The 19751-nt window shown below is 44.9% G+C and overlaps 1 protein-coding gene across 1 annotated transcript in view; it reads right to left on the reverse strand.

The window, feature by feature from the left end:
* The window catches only part of SPG11 (SPG11 vesicle trafficking associated, spatacsin), a 196148-nt gene that overhangs the window by 140264 nt on the left and 36133 nt on the right, over positions 1 to 19751 (reverse strand). The window contains exons 4-11 of the mRNA XM_082252993.1: positions 18827 to 19001; positions 18614 to 18745; positions 14331 to 14686; positions 10422 to 10567; positions 10215 to 10332; positions 9971 to 10126; positions 4140 to 4297; positions 3821 to 3997 (exon numbers count right to left, since the gene is read on the reverse strand). Coding sequence (XP_082109119.1) covers positions 3821 to 3997; positions 4140 to 4297; positions 9971 to 10126; positions 10215 to 10332; positions 10422 to 10567; positions 14331 to 14686; positions 18614 to 18745; positions 18827 to 19001 — 1418 coding nt within the window. The remainder of the gene's footprint in view (positions 1 to 3820; positions 3998 to 4139; positions 4298 to 9970; positions 10127 to 10214; positions 10333 to 10421; positions 10568 to 14330; positions 14687 to 18613; positions 18746 to 18826; positions 19002 to 19751) is intronic.

The following is a 19751-nucleotide window of genomic DNA, read 5'->3' on the forward strand; positions in this document are numbered from 1 at the left end:
CATGGCGAGGTCTGTTCTGAGTGGAACCTGTCCTGTTAAACCGCTGGATGGTCTTGGCCACCATGCTGCAGCTCAGTTTCAGGGTCTTGGCAATCTTCTTATATATAACCAAATTAACACAGCGCTTGCATAAAGATATACTAAATTAACTATAAACAAAGTTGACAAATTAAATGCAAATGTGTCCCAAAGGAATTATAAATAGATCTGCATATAATAAATAAGTGTCCAAAAAGTTAAATCAACAAAACATATTCCAATACAGTGTCCAAATAGGTGATAAATCAATAAGGTGCAAGGTGCTCCAGTGCAGACATAAAACATTCGTGCTCCAGGTGACTGTGACCCCTCCAGGAACCCTACTCACCAGAACGAATGGACCCTGACTAGGGTCAAGAAAGCCTGTGTATAAGTGGATGCTAGTATGCACCAAATCTTCTTAACAGTAGAGGGGCTAGATGGATAATCTTGATAAATGATGGTCCTGAATGGCTCCAAATAATAAATGCCAAAGAAAAAGACCAGGGATAGTGAAGCCCGTTTAAATTTATTTTAATTATATAAGCCACAAAAACATACTCACAAACGTAGTGTGGTATAATGCGAGACACTCTGCAGATGCTTCCGGGAATGCCGCTATCGGCGTGCGTTCCACGGCCAGCCAGGAAGTGAACCGGAAGTGACGAATCATAGGTGCTGTACCGGAAACACGTCGACGCATTTCGCCCTCCCACTTGGGCGTTATCATAGACCTTCTTATAGAATATATAGAATCTTCTTATTGCCTAGTCCATCTTTATGTAGAGCAGCAATTCTTATTTTCAGATCCTCAGAGAGTTCTTTGCCATGAGGTGCCATGTTGAACTTCCAGTGACCAGTATGAGAAAGTGAGAGCAATAACACCAAATTAACACACCTGCTCCCTATTCCCACCTGAGACCTTGTAACACTAACGAGTTACATGACACCGGGTAGGGAAAATGGCTAATTGGGCCCAATTTGGACATTTTCACTTAGGGGTGTACTCACTTTTGTTGCCAGTGGTTTAGACATTAATGGCTGTGTGTTGAGTTATTTTGAGGGGACAGCAAATTTACACTGTTATACAAGCTGTACACTCACTACTTTACATTGTAGCAAAGTGTCATTTCTTCAGTGTTGTCACATGAAAAGATAGAATAAAATATTTACAAAAATGTGAGGGGGGTACTTACTTTGCGAGATACTGTATATGTATATACACATTATGATACACCGTGCATGATACTTGAGGCTCCATTCACATATTGGCGCCCCGGACAGTGAGCATATTCGCCGCGTTTCTGCCCGCGATCCCGAATAATAGCAAATCTCAGGACGCCCCTGCGATTCCTGTGACTTGCAATGGCACCCCAAACGTGGAGTGATTTTGACGCAATTGTTGCCCAACGAATCGCGGTAAAATCGCGCAAACAGAATCGCGGGACACCTGTCGCCCAAAATAAGTTATTTTTTTGGAGCGATCCTTCTGCTTTTACCGCGATTCATCGGGCGACAATCGCTGCAAAATCGTGCCGAGTTTGGGGTGCCATTGGAAGTCACAGGAATCACACTGGCGTCCAGCGATTTGCAATGATTCGGGATTGCGGGCAGAATCGCAGTGATTCTGCCTGCGATCCAGGACACCAATATGTGAATGAAGACTAAAGGTTCACAGCCAAATACTTGTCTCTTCCATACAGACTTTTTATATATATTTTTGTGATGCATGGCCCTCATTGTGAGTGTTCATTCATGTATTTATCCACCCATGTAATTTGATTTTGTGAGCCCGCCCACTGAAGGGAGGGGTTTAAACCAAAAGGTCACATGGGACTTTATTGGATCATACACATTATATAAAGATTAGCTACCTGCACTTCAAATTCAGCTCTGAGAAAGAGGGGACATCCCTCGAAACGCGTCCGTTTTTTTTGGACTCTTCATTCCACAATTGGTACTTGCCAGCAGATCATGCTGGGTGGAGCATCTGGTGGACTACATATATTTTGCTTGACAAATTCAACTAACTCTTACACCATCTCATAGAAATACATAAATACTTGTATTTCTATGAGATGGTGTAAGAGTTAGTTAATCGTTTATACTGGTGGAATTATATTATATGTGTCGTAGTGATCGACCAATATCATTTTTTTTTATTGCCCATACCAATATTTTGGTCATCGCATATCGGTATCGGCCGATATATTCGTACATTAAAATTTTTTTTTATTTTTTTTCATTTTTGACAGGTACTCTTATGGAGGGATCTGGGGGTCTAAAAGACCCCAAACCCCTCCTCTGCACTTAAAAGTAGAGATCAACCGATTATCGGCAACACCGATATATCGGGGGCTGATCTGCACTTTCCCCGATATATCGGAATCGGCTTTTGATTTACCGATATTGCCGATATTTTTCGGGAAAGTGCTTGTACCGGGGTGATGGCTGCAGCTAGAGGCATCACCCCAGTACCAGCGTCCATAGCCGATGGTCGGCAGTTTTGTAATGACAACCAATGTGGCTGAGAAGCCGCTCGGCTGTCATTCCAAGGAGCAGGAGGGGACCCCCCCCCCCTCCTTAACATAAAGAGTTAAGATTTCTGCATGCAGTTGCTACGGGTAACCCAGGGGAATCCAAAAGTGTTAAAAACCAACCAGTGCTACATATGTGTTATTTACTATGTGTATTTTCTTATAGATCAATTGCTCCTGAATAGCACTGCTGATGAAGCGGATTTGCTGCGAAACTTGTAGAGTATAATTGGAGGTGAACCACTGGTCCCTTTCTATGACGAACCACATTAATATTCGAATTGATCCTAGAAGACTTTTCAATATTCTAATCTTTTGGTTTAGTTCATTTTCAATGGGCTAGGTGCCATTTGTGGATTAATTCACCACTATATGTGTTGTCTATATTCCCCCTTTCTATGGGTGATTTCTTTAACATGTGTATAAATCAATAAATATATATTTTTTACATAAATTATGGATTTGTGAGTCTTTGCAGTACCATGAAAGTCCTCAGTGCCTCAACCAATTTTCTCCAATGATTATGAACTTTAGGATGCCGGTACGTCTACATACTTTTATATCCATGTAGCACATCTCATAGTTGCTCTGTGCAGTTGGTTTTGCACAGAGCAGCCCCGATCCCTCTCTTCTAGGGCCCCCACTGGTGCTCCTGGCTCCTCACTTCTGCTGAGTGCCCCCAGAGAAGCCGCTGCTCTGCGTATCCATTCAAACACAGAGCTGCGGCTTGGCCCTGTCCCCCTCTTTCTTCTCATTGACTCACTGGCTGTAATTGACAGCAGTGGGAGCTAATAGATCCCGCTGCTGTCTCAGCCAATGAGAAGGGAGAGCCCCTGGAGAGCCAAGGCTCTCATGCACATCGCTGGATCGCGATGAGGCTCATGTAAGTATTGAGGGGGGGGGGCTGCAGCACAAAGAAGGTTTTTTTACCTTCAAGTGATTGTAAAGTCTTGTTTTTTTTTTTTTTAAATAACAAACGTGTTATACTTACCTGCCCTGTGCAGTTAGTTTTGCACAGGGCAGCCTGGATCTTCCTCTTCTTGGGTCCCTCTTCCCTGCTCCTAGCCCCTCCCTCCTGTAGAGTGCCCCCACAGCAAGCAGTTTGCTATAGGGGCACCCGAGCTGAACTGCAGCTCTGTGTGTCCATTCAGACAGGGAGCTGCCATTTGGCCCCACCTCCTCTCTCTCCCGATTGGCTAACTGATTTTGATATACAGTATATTCATATTATATACAAGTTATGGATATAATTGCCTATTACTGACCATGTTCTGCAGGAGTTGGCAGGCCTCTGTCACCTGATTCTCCATTAGGCACTTAAACACCATCTTCAGGCCTTCTTGCTTCATCCATGGTAGGCTGAAGGAATGATGACCCTTTGCACGTAGGAATGACTGAGCCTCAGGAATACAGTTTGATAGGATGGCATCAGAAATTATATCCTAAAAAATAGGGGAGCAATAATGAATTAAGAGGAGCTAGGGAATGTGCAATCAGGCACGTTAATAATTCCTGATTAGACAAGAGAAGGTTAGCGAACACAAGAGAAGAGCTAAGGCCATGATTCTCCCATGCCCAGCGTACCTCCACAGACATGTCCTCCCACACTCCGTTTCCTCTCTCAGCATGCTGGACCTGCACAGGAAAAAATGGCTGCTGGTGGAACCTTCTCATGAAAGATCGGAGCTTGTTGATGTATCCACTAAGAATTCCCACACACTTTTCCAGGCCGGGGTCTGGCTCTGAGTAAAGGGAGTGGCGAGATGAAATCATCACACATATAGACAAGAAATTATAAAGACACGTACATATATACATTTGAGGGTTATAGATAGAATGATCAGATTTTACATAGCATGATATGCTATACAAGTTTAACTATAGCGGCTGGTTATATATCTATACTATCCATAGTACTGCATTGCATGGTGATGGACAATATGTGGTGCATATGGTTGCTGTGCCATTCGTTTTGAATAGAACCCCAATGCATAGTTACATAGTTAGTTAGGTTGAAAAATCTGATTGCCTCTCGGGGGATCAGGAAGGAAGTTTTTTCCCTGCTGGAGCAAATTGGATCCTATACCCGTAGTTGATCCAGAGGAAGATGAAAAATCCCAGCAAAGCATGATACAATTTGCTCCAGCAGGGAAAAAACCTCCTTCTTGATCCCCCGAGAGGCAATCAGATTTTCCCTGGATCAACTTTATCTATAGTTGTTGGTACCCAGTTATATTATGTACACCTAGGAAAGAATCCAGGCCTTTTTTAAAGCAATCCACTGAGCCGGCCAGAACCACCTCTGGAGGGAGTCTATTCACATTTTCACAGCTCTTACTGTGAAGAAACCTTTCCGTGTTTGGAGACGAAATCGCTTTTCCTCTAGACGTAAAGAGTACCCCCTTGTCCTCTATGCTGACCTTAAAGTGAATAACTCAACACCAAGTTCACTATATGGACCCCTTATGTATTTATACATGGGTATCATATCCCCCCTTATGTATTTATACATGGAGATCATATCCCCCCCTATGTATTTATACATGGTGATCATATCCCCCCTTATGTATTTATACATGGTGATCATATCCCCCTTATGTATTTATACATGGGTATCATATCCCCCCTTATGTATTTATACATGGAGATCATATCCCCCCCTTATGTATTTATACATGGAGATCATATCCCCCCTTATGTATTTAGACATGGAGATCATATCCCCCCCTTATGTATTTATACATGGAGATCATAGCCCCCCCCCCCCCTTATGTATTTATACATGGAGATCATATCCCCCCTTATGTATTTAGACATGGAGATCATATCCCCCCCTTATGTATTTATACATGGAGATCATACCCCCCCCCCTTATGTATTTATACATGGTGATCATATCCCCCCTTATGTATTTAGACATGGAGATCATATCCCCCCCCTTATGTATTTATACATGGAGATCATACCCCCCCCCCTTATGTATTTATACATGGTGATCATATCCCCCCTTATGTATTTAGACATGGAGATCATATCCCCCCCCTTATGTATTTATACATGGAGATCATACCCCCCCCCCCCCTTATGTATTTATACATGGTGATCATATCCCCCCTTATGTATTTAGACATGGAGATCATATCCCCCCCCCCCTTATGTATTTATACATAGAGATAATACCCCCCCTTATGTATTTATACATGGTGATCATATCCTCCCTTATGTATTTATACATGGTGATCATATCCCCCTTATGTATTTAGACATGGAGATCATACCCCCCTTTATGTATTTAGACATGGAGATCATACCCCCCCTTATGTATTCATACATGGAGATCATATACCACGTCCACAGCCATCCCTCTGTCCAAGTATACCATGTCCACAGCCACCCCTCTGTCCAAGTATACCTTGTCCACAGCCACCCCTCTGTCCAAGTATACCATGTCCACAGCCACCCCTCTGTCCAAGTATACCAGGTCCACAGCCACCCCTCTGTCCAAGTATACCAGGTCCACAGCCACCCCTCTGTCCAAGTATACCACTTCCACAGCCATCCCTCTGTCCAAGTATACCATGTCCACAGCCATCCCTCTGTCCAAGTATACCACGTCTACAGCCACCCCTCTGTCCAAGTACTGTATACCACTTCTATAGCCACCCCTCTGTCCAAGTATACCACATCTACAGCCACCCCTCTGTCCAAGTATACCACGTCCACAGCCACCCCTCTGTCCAAGTATACCACATCCACAGCCACCCCTCTGTCCAAGTATACCACTTCCACAGCCACCCCTCTGTCCAAGTATACCACGTCTACAGCCACCCCTCTGTCCAAGTATACCACGTCCACAGCCATCCCTCTGTCCAAGTATACCACATCCACAGCCACCCCTCTGTCCAAGTATAACATGTCTACAGCCACCCCTCAGTCCAAGGTTTTACTTACCTCTTTAAAATTGAAGTCAGGTTTGTCTGACAACTTCTGTCTTTCATGAATCCATGCTGTCTGTTACTTAAAATACTTTTTTTCCAGCAAGAACTCATCTATAGTTGAAAATAGGCTTTAAAGGCCTTTAGTAATATGTTACATGTTACGCCTGTATTTACCATGTAGCGTGTTGCTAAGTATCCCAACTCTCACCCAGATTCCTTCTTCTCCATGTGACAGCAGGCCTCTTCTTCCCCACAGCTGCTGTCACATTTAAAATTGGCACGGGTGTGTGGGACTACGCCATGTTATTCATATACAGAGATCTATGAATTAATAAACTACAAGCCCAGTCTGCCACTGCAGCAGACAGACTTGTATTTCTCAATGAGCTGATCAGCACACTCGTAGTCTATTGGCACTTTCTGTAGATCAGTAACTAAAAGCTCATTCCAAGGTATGGGAAGGGAGCTGTAGGGAGTGTCTGCAGGAGCCTGCACATTGCAACTGCGATACACTGATTGCGGGTGCAATACTTTGCAGGTTTCTGTGTAAAAAAATAATAAATCCACTTTTTATTTTACCTGCAGAACACATGCATTTATTTATTTTTCTTAAAGGTAAGCTTAGCCTTTTACACCTTTAAGTGCCGGTTCACACTAATACGACTTGTCAGGCGACTTGGTCAGCCTGGCAAGTCACGCACCGTTGCGGTCCATTGAGTAGTACAGGACTGGTTCTAATAGGAGTGACACAAGTCGCTCCGACTTAGAAAAAGGGTCCTGTACTACTTCGGGGCGACCTGGAGCGACTTGCATAGACATTCCATTTTATGAAGTCCGTGCAAGTCGCACCGAAGTCGCGATGCACGCGATTTCACAGGTCGCCCCCTAAGTCAGAGCGACCTAGTGTGAACCGGCACTAAATGTTTTTTTTTTTTTTTTAAATAACAAACATACTTACCAAAGTACAAAAACATAAAACAAATGCCTGATCCTCCCCTTCAAACAAATTCCTGATCCTCCTCTTCTGCTCCCCCCCCCCCGGGCACTCCTGGCTCCTCCAGCATTCCAAGTACCAATTCCCCCCCCCACACCCCCACCAGCAAGCCACAAAGAGTTGCTGCTCTCAGGAACAGCACTGGATCAAGAACAGGCTCAGGCAAGGGGCAGCTGGGGGGATCCTGGACACAGAAGATTTGTTTATTTACCTTAATGCAAAGAATGCATTAAAGTAAAAAACCTTAAGGCTTTAGAACCTCTTTAACAACATGTATGTATACTGGCGCAAGGAAACAGGAAGAGGCCAACAGTTTCCACCCTGAAGGGTTTAAATCAAGGATATGGGTATAAAATACATATGAAAAATAGTCCATGCACAAGTCCATATGTATGCAATCTTCCTTAGCACTGAAGGCTGCTCTGATGCAAGTAAGAAGAGAACTTGAGGGAAACTGAAAAAGGAAAACAGGCGCCACTCTAAGTGCAGTAGAAAGACTTTAATATAAAATGGTAATCAAACACCAATATACTCACAAACGAGTATGTACAGGGAGCATCATATAGCAATGTCAATGGTCTGTCCGTGGGGGTAGTGATTCAGGATGGCTCCGGCGGTCTCGGGAACACGGTAACAGCGTCAGGCCTGAGGAAGGAGCGCATGCTCCGCAAACGCGCCGCTGCCTGCGTCATCACGTCACGACTGGGAAGTGACGTCGGAGAGTGCCCCTGCGTTCCAGCTACCAGGAAGCGCCGACATCCATCGGCTGTTACCGAGTGTCTGAGACCACCGGAGCCATCCTGAATCACTACCCCCACTCAGCTGTCATTACAAGGAGCGGGAGGGGACGCCCCCTTCCCTCCCGCCACCTCCTGCGGCTCGCCCGGGTCTCCCGTCCCACCGGGAGACCCGGGCAACCAGCCTGCATGGCCGCCGAAGACCCAATCAAAGCTGCATTCGACTCTGATCTGATGTCATGACATCACTTCCGGGTACTTGGCGCCAAATTAAAAAAAAACTGTGCAGAGGAGGGGTTTGGGGTCTTTTAGACCCACAGATCCCTCCACAAGGAGTACCTGTTCAGAAAACAAAATGTATAAAAAATAATGTATGAAAATATCAGCCAATACCGATATGCAATGACCAAAATATCGGTATCGGCAATAAAAAAAGGATATCGGTTGTTTACTAGCATATACCTCCATTCACTGTTGTTGGACGCACTCTCTTCACTTCTATATGGACTTTTATTTTATTTAGTGCTGGACTATGGACTTTTCATTATTATAATATTTATCATATTGGCGCTACCTTGTTTTATATTTTATTTTGGGTGTGTAATCTTACCTTATGGTTGGCTGCCTTTAACTGTTCTATTTATAGTGTGTTCTAAGCGCAAATTAATTCCCCCTTTTTCCATGGGGTACCAACTTATTTATAAAGTAGCGTTTAACCACTTGCCGACCGCCGCAAGTACATATACTGAAGTGAAGTATGGGTACGTCACTAGCCTGTGAGGCTCTGGGGAGCGAGCGCGCGGCGCGGACCCCCCCCCCCCCCCCGATTTCCGCCGGGCACTCGCGATCGTCTGTGACAGCGGGAGAAAGGCAGGCGGCTAATGTAAACAAGCCGCCTGTCATTCTCCCCTGTGTAAGAACAGTGATCATACGGTTCTACTATGTAGGACTGTTGATCACTGTTCCTACACCTCAAGCCACAGCCAATCACAGTAAGAATCACGCCCCTCAGGACACACACCACCCCTCCCTCTCAAAAAAAGTTAACCCCTTCACTACCAGTGTCATTTTTACAGTAACAGTGCATATTTATAGTATTGATTACTGTAGTAATGTCACTGGTAACCCCAAAAGTGTCAAAAATGTCAGTCAAGGGTCCGATCTGTCTGCCGCAATGTCGCAGTCCCGCAAAAAAAAAAAAAAAAAAGCAGATCGCCGCCATTAAAAAAAACAACAAAAATGACAAAAATCTTTCCCTTAGTTAGTAAACGCAATAACTTTTGCGCAAACCAATCAAAATACGCTTTTTGCAATTTTTTTTACCAAAAATATGTAGCATAAAACAAATTGGCCTAAAATGTTAAAAAATTTTGATTTTTACATTTTTTTGGGGGAATTTCATATAAAAAAATGTGAAAAATATTGTGATTTTTGTAAAACTGACGCTCTTTTTTTGTTTATAGCACATGATCAAAAAATCGCACAGGTGATCAAATACCACCGAAAGAAAGCTCTGTTTGTGGGAAAAAAAGAACGTCAAATTCGTTTAGGTACATCGTCGCACGACCGTGCAATTGTCCGTTAAAGTCACGCAGTGCCGAATCGCAAAATACCCCCTGGGCAGGAAGGGGGTAAAATCTTCCGGGGCTTAAGTGGTTAATCTTGTTGTATTTTTATGGCTTCTTTAGTTTTACAATACAGAAATGAATGTCTAACAATAGTAAATGCATTGGCCATATAACGTACCAACCAGAAGATCGCAGAGTGTCACAACCTGGCCATTGAGAAAATGGAGGGTTAGTTGCAGCAGATGCTCTGAGAAGTGTTTGCTCTGAGGCTCCTGGTCTGTGTCTTGAATGTAAGAGTAAAGAAGATCCAGAGCCGGGACAAGATCCTTCACATCTAGGTGAGAATGAATCAGATGGGCTTAGAGACAAAGAAGGGTGCAGCAAGAAAAGAACACTCAGAATGTGTCATTCCAGAAGCTTACTATGGAGGTATTGATCAGACTGCACGCTGCCATCTTCACAGGTCAGAGGGGTCAGGATGCTTTCTTTGCTCTTCAGGAAAAAATCAACTGTATCCAACTGTCGGTTCTCCAAACCGGCCTGTAAGAAAAGCCTTCAATTTTACCACAAATCTCCGGTGAAGAAGGACAGCAAAGGGTGAAAATAAGGGAAATCTGCGGTATCGTTACCTCTAAAGTGTGGATGGGAACAGAGCAGCGCCCCCAGCTGTTCAGGTAGCACAAAGTGTCTGCAGTACTGGCGCTGCCATGAATCATTAGGCGGGTGAGAAACTCATTCTGTGATACAGCAAACAAGACAAGAGACAGACCCTGATCTGATGGGAAGAAAAGAGACAAATAAAACAATGCTAAATCCTTCAAGTGTTACAAAAGGTCATTTTTTTTTCTTTTATTAGGCCCCTTTCACATGGGTGATCCGATCCGATCCGCCTGTCACTATTTTAGGCGGACCTGATCGGATGCTCCATGCATCCCTATGGGGCAGCAGATGTCACTGCTCTCCCAACCGGTCCTGTTTGGAAACCCTATTTTCCATCCGTCTGGAGGATCGGATGGGATCGGATGAGAACAGACAGGGGGTCTGTTCTCATCCGATCTCCCCATAGAGGACAGCGGGAATCTGACAGCTCCGTCTCTGCACACAGAGCGGAGACAGAGCTGTCATCCGCCTACTCAGCGGGGATTGGCGGATCGATCCCCCGCTGAGCAGAACAGACTCTGTCGGGCGGTGCGCCCGTGTGAAAGGGGCCTTATTAAAATAATAAACATATGGCGCTTTTCCACTGCATGGAACCGAACGGTTTGGCTCGCTTTTGCGCTTTTCCACTGCATGGTACCGCATGGTACGGTGTTGGAACGGTTCGGTACGGTACGGCGGCGCTTTTCCACTACATGGAACCGAACGGTACGGCTCGCTTGAACAGTACCACCTCAGTTGTGGCTCCAAGAGGGCCGTAACGATACCATATCCCACAATCCTTTGCATGTAGCCTTGACTGTTTGTCACTACTAGCCACTGATTGGTCAGAGAATCGTTGTTATCCCACCCACTTACTACTTAAGTGGAAAACCAAATCGTACCGAACCTTTAACAACACCGTACCATGCAGTGGAAAACCAAACCGAGCCAAGCAGGGCCGAGTGGAGCCAAGCCGATACTTGCAGTGGAAAAGTGCCAATATTATACTCACTTGCTTTGTGCAAATGTTTTGCACTGAGCGGCCCTGAACTTCATCTCCCGAAGTCCCCCGCTGGTGATCTTCGCTCCTCCTCTTCTTCATGTGCCCCCATAGCAAGCCGCTTCTCAACTATGTGTGTCTATGGAGCCACGCTCTATAGACAAACATAGACTGGCTTAGCCCAACCCCCTGTTAGCAGCCCTGGCCAGAGTCCCTGTGTAAAGAGGAATAGAGTGGAGAGAAGATATGCAGCCACGCACAATGTTGGATGGATTGCAGACTCAGGTAAGCATATAGGGAGGTGTGGGAGGACAGCAAGCTGAAAAACTTTTTAACCTTGTAAGAGTCCTTTCACACGAGCGGTGCGCTCGGCGGACTCTTTTTTCTCAGCGGGGATCGATCTGCCGATCCCCGCTAGCAGGTGGATGACAACTCCGTCTCCGCTAACTTTGCAGAGACAGACCTGTCAGATCCCCACTCTCCTTTATGGGAGATTGGATGGGATGAAAGCGGACCTCCTGTCTGTCTTCATCCAATCCTACCTGATCCAATCCTCCAGAAGGATGGAAAATAGGGTTTCCATGCGTCCTGATTTCACAGACAGGATCGGATCTGATAGCAGCGGGTGTCAGAGGACATGTCTTCGCTGACATCAGCTGCCCCATAGGAGTGCATGGAGCAAACTCGATCAGGTCCGCCTGAAAAACTGAGAGGATATCGGAAAGCCCGTGTGAAAAGGGCCTTAAGGTACAAGGACTGGTAAACTCAATCAGGTGCAGCTAATCACCTTCTAAAAGCTATTTGACTTTCAGCTGTGATCAGCTGGAGTAATTTTGATTAGCTCAGCATGAAAAGAGCTTTCCTGGAGCATTTCAGTTCCTGGTAGTGCAACTGAAGCAAACAATCAGCTATGGGTGGCAAGGAATTTAAAGGTAAATTTTTTTTGTAAATAACAAATACTTACCTTACCTATACTTACCTGTTCTGTGCAATAGAATTTCACAGAGCAGCCTCAAACCTCCTCCTCTCAGGTCCTCCAACGGTGCTCCTGGCCCCTTCTCCCTGTCCAGTGCTCCCATGGGAAGCGGCTTCCCATTGGGGCACTGGTGCATGCTCGCTCCCGAGCCCCGCTGCTGCATGCATTGACACAGACAGTGGGACTCAGCCCCGCCCCCTCATCACTGGCTTTGATTGACAGCACTGGGAGCTAATGGCTCACACTGCCCCAGCAAAGATAGCGAGACCCAGAAGTGAGCGGAGAGAAGAGGTGCAGACGTGCACCGTACTGGACTGAATGAGGGTTCAGGTAAGTAAAAGGGGGGTGTGAGGGGGGATACTGATGCCTAAACATTTTTTACCTTAATGCAAGAAATGCATTAACCTCCCTAGCGGTATTCTTGAGTGTGGCTCAGGCTTAATTTTCAGTACCAAAAGCGGTAACCCAGAGCCACACTCAGGATTACCCCAGAATCACACTCCCCTTCCCTGCAATCCCCTGCTGTCCTCCAGCCATCCTCACACTCTCTCCCTGCTCTGTGTTCAGCAGATGCCGGCACTTGCCTTCCGGTTCCTGCGAGCATTGCGACGCAGGGGGAGGTGGAACCGGCGGCAAATTCAAAAATGTAAATACAGCAAATGAGATGATAGAAAGCTGCGATCCTAACGGATTTCACTGTATCATCCCATTTCACCACAGGATTTCACCTGGTGACTTTTCCAGTGCCCTGCCTGTGCTTTTCCAGTTCTTTGTGCCTGGAAAATAGAGAACGACCATGGCATCCAAAAAGCGTTCTTTTTGCGCATAAGCGCTTTTAGACGAACTGGAAAATAGCGACAGCGAAACGGAGTTACTTGAAGAACTGAGCGATAGCAATTCCTCATCAGGTACAGAAAGTGACGACAGCGACGATTCTGATGCCTCTTTCTGGCACATAGATGTGGAATTTGGGAAGAATATCAAATGATTCTTCAGAATTTCCAACGGAGCGATGTGCCAAAAAGAGACATCAGAATCGTCGCTGTCCTCACTTTCCGTACCGGATTACGAATTTTCCCACCAATCGATATCGCTCAGTTTTTCAAGTAACTCAGTTTCGCTGTCACTGTTTTTCAGTTCGTCTAAAAGCGCTTTTGCGCAAGAAGAACGCATTTGGACGCCATGGTCGCTCTCTATTTTACAGGCACAAAGAACTGGAAAAGCACAGGCAGGGCACTGGAAAAGCCACCAGGTGAAATCCTGTGGTGAAATGGGATTATACAGTGAAATCCGTTACGATCACAGCTTTCTATCATTTCATTTGGTGTATTTACATTTTTAGAAATTGCTGCCGGTTCCACCCCCCCTGCGTTGCAACGCTCGCAGGGAAGGGAAACGGAAGACAGGTGCCGGCATCGGTCGAGCACACAGCGGGAGGACAGCGGGAGAGGACTGCAGGAGAGTACTGCGGGAGAGGACGGCGGGAGAGGACTGCGGAAGAGGACTGCGGAAGAGGACTGCGGTAGAGGACTGCGGGAGAGGACGGCGGGAGAGGACGGCGGGAGAGGACGGCGGGAGAGGACTGCAAGAGAGGACTGCGGGAGAGGACTTCGGGAGAGGACTGCGGGAGAGGACTGCGGGAGAGGACGGCGGGAGAGGACGGCGGGAGAGAGGACGGCGGGAGAGAGGACGGCGGGAGAGAGGACGGCGGGAGAGAGGACGGCGGGAGAGAGGACGGCGGGAGAGGACTTCGGGAGAGGACGGCGGGAGATCGAAGGGGAAGGTGAGTTTTAAAATATAAAACAACAGATTTCCAAGCAAAACAATGTATCGTTTTTAACACAGAAATCCTGACATAATCAGACCGCCAGGGAGGTTAAGGGAGAAAATATTTAGGCTTTAGAACCATTTCACATCACCTACCTGTTATAATTAGACAGGCCTCATCATCTGCACCATCCACACATAAAGCTTTCCCCAGATCATGGTAATCAATCAGTTGGGTTTCCATGTCCCAGTGGGCCAAGGTGGCAAATCCATCAACATCCGACAGGCTGAACAAGGCTCTGGATGATGGCAAGGACCAGCTGTGAAGTCTCACAGGATCCTTCATATTTTCTGTACAGATTTTCACCCAGCCGCCTCCCAAAACTGCACAGGTGAGAGGGGCATCAGTAGAGGTGGTGCCGGTCATCGGATTCTGAGAAGATTGGCACATTGGAAATGCTGAATAACCCTTCGTCTCCTTAGAAAGTGAGGACAGTATGGCATCCCATGACCTACACAGAAGGCATGTCAACAGAGAAAGATGTAATCAGAAGGCGGCGGTGTGCACCAAAAAAAAAAAAAAAAAGCCCAGAAAAGAGCAAATTACAGAAAACAGACATTGCAATAATCACTAAAAGTGGTTCTATTGTGGGTATAGAAAAAAATCCCCCCCCCCTTTAACCACTTCAGCTCCGGAAGGTTTTCCCCCCTTAATGACCAGGCCATTTTTGCAATTCGGCACTACGTTGCTTTAACCGGTTCCGGACCGCCCACCGTATATATATTGTGGCAGGCTGGCCCACTTGCGCAAACCGACGTAGGGCTACATCGGTCACGTGCCTGCAGCTAGGGGGTGAGCTCCCACCCCCCACTCGGCAACGGGGACACGGGGACTCCGATGCACGGGGCCGGTGACTCCGATTGCCGCCTGACACCCGCGATCGCTCCCCGCTGAGAGAGAAGGACGGTCGGATGTTGTAATCACATCTCTGAAATGATCACAGAGCTCCTGTGATCCTTCTATATAGGAACACAGGTCTCTATGGTCATTTCACAAGCCACGCCCCCCCCCCTCCCACAGTTAGAATCACTCCCCTAGGCTTGCATTTAACTTTTTTTTTTTTTTTTTGCTTCAATAAATTTTTATTGATTTTCAAGGTAAGAAGGTAACATGAGAAACATCCCTCCAACGTGGAGGATAACATAGGGATTGTTACAGTATTAACAAAGGGGGAGAAGGAGAAAGAGTACAATGGTGTATCCAGTTTAAGTCCCAATAAACAAGAAAATTACAGATAATGCAAATGTTATAACACTTTCATGACGTTGAGGATAAAGGATAGGACCGTCCTCCCGAGCCCGGAACCCGTAGGGAGCAATGTCTCCAGGCAGAGGAGGACTGGCCCCACATCTCCATCCTAAGAGGAAAATTTAGGACATTCTGTTATCAGCATTTAACTTTTTGATCACCCAGTGTCGACCCCTTCCATATCAGTGTCATTAGTACAGTAACAGTGCATATTTTTAGCACTGATTACTGTAGTTATGTCACTGGTACCCCCAAAAGTGTAAAAAATGTCAGTTAGGGGTCCGATCTGTCTGCCGCAATGTCGCAGTCCCGCTAAAAAATGCAAATCGCCGCCATTACTAGTAAAAAAAAAAACAAAACAATAAAAATGACATAAATCTTTCCCATAGTTTGTAGACGCGATACCTTTTGCGCAAACCAATCAAAATACGCTTATAGTGATTTTTTTTTTACCAAAAATATGTAACAGAGAACAAATTGGCCTAAAATGTTAAAACATTTTGATTTTTACATTTTTTTTTTTGTTGGGAATGTTATAGCAGAATGTGAAAAATGTTGTTATTTTTTTCCAGAATTGTCGCTCTTTTTTTTGTTTATAGCGCAAAAAATAAAAATTGCAGAGGTGATCAAATACCACCAAAATAAATCTCTATTTGTGGGAAAAAAAGAACATCAATTTTATTTAGGTACAGCATCGCACGACCACGCAATTGTCCGTTAAAGTAACGCAGTGCCGAATCGCAGAATATGGCCTGGTCATTAAGAGCCGGTTCACACTACCGCGACCAGAAAGTCGCCTCATAAGGGGCGACTTGTTAGCGCGACTTTCAGCGCGACTTGTGAATTATTTTAAGAGACTTATGATATACGACTTTGTATTTGGCCAATCAGAATATGATGTGTTGTGACCTAATTCCCCTTTTCATTTTTTACTAATTTCCTCATTGCCCACCAGTGCCACTGCCCACCAGTGCCACGTATCAGTGTCCAATCACACAAAAAAAGTTCTTAAAAATTGTCGTTTTTGATAGAGAGCCAATTATTGAAAATAAAAAATTTGATTTCTTTGGATTTAGTGTCTGGGGGGGTCTAAAAAGTGTACCTGTGAAGTTTCAGCTCTGTAGCATGTCCAAAAAGTTTTTGCAGGCAGGCATGACATCTGAACTTCTGTATAGGGGTATATATATACACACACACACACACATATATATATATATATATATATATATATATATATACACACATACACACATATAGGTGTGAAAGGAGTGGAACCCCATCCCTGCGCTAATTGAATTATTTGCAGGGATGGGGTTCTGCTCCTTTCACACCTATATGTGTGTATGTATATATATATATATATGTGTGTGTGTGTGTGTATATATACCCCTATACAGAAGTTCAGATGTTATGCCTGCCTCCAAAGACGCCCAATAAACACCTGCAACAAAAATGCCCAGGTGTGCCAAGAGCTGTATCCCTCTCTTATGGAAGCAATCCCGCCCTCCTACTGTGGCGATGTGGTTGCGTAAAGTGGCGTTTATTAATGAGATGGAGGACTTGCTGGCGGCCGATCGGGGTACGAGGGAGGAGTTCCTCAAGCGTTGGTTTTACTGGCATGAGTTCAGCTCGACCACTGAATACCGGGACCTTGTAGCATAGCTGACTCGCTCACACTGGATGGCCTTCTCCCCTGTTGGCCCCTGACACCCCCCCCCCCCATGTCCTCTTTTCAAGTGTTTGTCCTGTCTTCCCTCCCCCCCTTCCCGGTCTTCCCCCTCTTCCGATGTGGCACTTCCTGCTCTTTGTTCTATCCCTCCTCTACCTGTTTTTTTTTTTTTTTCGTTTCTTTTTCTTTTCTTTCTTTTTTTTCTTTTCTCTTCTTTGAAAAATTTCTCCCGCTCTTGTAAGGCATACATGACACTAAGACCTCTTGTGGTTTCTTGGATTGGTGACCCCGTCAGATACCCTCCGCACTCCGGTATGCCGGCCATGTGATAGATGCCGGTAGGAGCGTGGGTCTATCTGGGGATCTGCCGTCCTGAGACATACTTTGGTGCATTGTATATTCTCATTTCTCACATACGGCTATGTTTATATGATTTACGCCTCATGTTACGTTGTTCTCTTGTTACTCGGCTGTATTTCAATTCACTGCCTTTGTTGACTTGTATGCCTTTATCTCCTCAATAAACATTGAATTTGAAAAAAAAAAAAATGCCCAGGTGTGAAAGGAGCGGAACCTCATCCCTGTGCTACTAAAAATTCTAAGACAAATGATCTTTTTTTTCTGGCGGTCACCCTGACATGGAAGAGTTCGATCATCCCTAGTGTCCACCAGTGCCACTGCCCACCAGTGCCACGTATCAGTGCCCACCAATGCCATGTATCAGTGCCACTGCCCACCAGTGCCACGTATCAGTGCCACAAATCAGTGTCCACCAGTGCCACTGCCCACCAGTGCCACGAATCAGTGTCCACCAGTGCCACTGCCCACCAGTGCCACGTATCAGTGCCACGAATCAGTGTCCACCAGTGCCACTGCCCACCAGTGCCACGTATCAGTGCCACGAATCAGTGTCCACCAGTGCCACTGCCCACCAGTGCCACGTATCAGTGCCATGAATCAGTGTCCACCAGTGCCACATATCAGTGCCACGAATCAGTGTCCACCAGTGCCACGTATCAGTGCCACGAATCAGTGTCCACCAGTGCCACTGCCCACCAGTGCCACGTATCAGTGCCATGAATCAGTGTCCACCAGTGCCACATATCAGTGCCACGAATCAGTGTCCACCAGTGCCACTGCCCACCAGTGCCACGTATCAGTGCCACGAATCAGTTTTCACCAGTGCCACATTCCCAATAAAAAAAATGTTTTAAAAATCTAATTTTTTTATCAGTTTAGGCCAATTTGTAGATCCGGGCTGCTCTGTGCAAAACCAACTGCACAGAGGAGGTGAGTATAATATGTTTGTTATTTTAATAGAAAAAAAAATGAGAATCACTTTAAGTTTGGCCCTAAACAATGGTCCCAGTTTCTCATGCGGCCCCTTGGGAAAACAAAATGCCCAGCCTTGTTCTACACCAACCTATTCTCAATGGAGTGGCTTTATGAATCAGAGGGTACCTGTCCATCTGAAAGCAATGTCCAAGCGAATGTCCATGTGCGTCTCCATTATACAGCTCAGCATCATTTAAGAGGGAGGAGTTCAAATGCCGCTGACCACGCCACGTGTGTAGACAGAGAGTCGCATCCTCACTGTAGAAAAAATAGAGATTATTCATTGAGAGCCCCCCACAAAGTCAGCCTGGCATAAGTGCACTGAAGAAGGGGGCTTACCTAAAATTTTTACTCAGCTTCAAAGGAAGGAAATGGGAGCAACCAGAAGAGACGACCATCAGATCCAGGTTTGGGCTGACACGAATGCAATCGAGTGGTTGCGCTGCATCAGAGTCGGTCCTTTCAGGGAGTTCCATAACAATCGCTGGGCACCCATCTGAAATGTCAAATGCATCTGCAGCACTGTGTTAAGGAATCCATAGAGCTGAACGATTCTGGATAAAATCAGAACCACGATTTTATTCCTTAGAATAAACATCAGGATTCTCTCAAGATTTACAACCCCTGAACATTAGGTTATCAAACAAGATGGCAAAAAAAATATATAATACTCTTTGCTTCAATCAAATTTCAAGAAATGTAATGACAAATAATGTAATGTGTAAAGAAATAAAAAAAATTACCATTAAGTTATATTAGGGTCTTTTTATTTTTAGTACTCACGGATACCAATTACCGATACCTACCGCAACTTTTTTTATATTTCAGCTGTCAGCAATTGTACAATGCATTGAAAAGTTAATTTACAACTTAAATAATTTTTATGTTTTTTTAATTTTGCGCTGTAATGACAAATAATGTAACGTATATAGAAATAAAAAAAATTACCATTAAGTTATTTTAGGGTCTTTTTTTTTGTTTTGTTTTTAGTACTCACAGATACCAATTACCGATACCTACCGCAACTTTTTTTTTATATTACAGCTGTCGGCAATTGTACAAAGCTATAAAAGTTATTTTACAACTTAAATCATTTTTATTTTTTTTTTTAATTTTGCGCTTTTTTTAATGTCAAAAGTTTAAATATATGTTAAAGGTGTAAATATAATAATGAACAAAGCAAACAAAAAAAAGGTTTAATTCCTAATAGTTTTTAAAATAGAAATAAAATAAATAAATAAATAAACAGGAAAATAATAATTAA

Source organism: Pelophylax lessonae (genome assembly GCF_965119305.1).
Source record: "Pelophylax lessonae genome assembly, chromosome: 4".
NCBI lineage: Eukaryota > Metazoa > Chordata > Amphibia > Anura > Ranidae > Pelophylax > Pelophylax lessonae.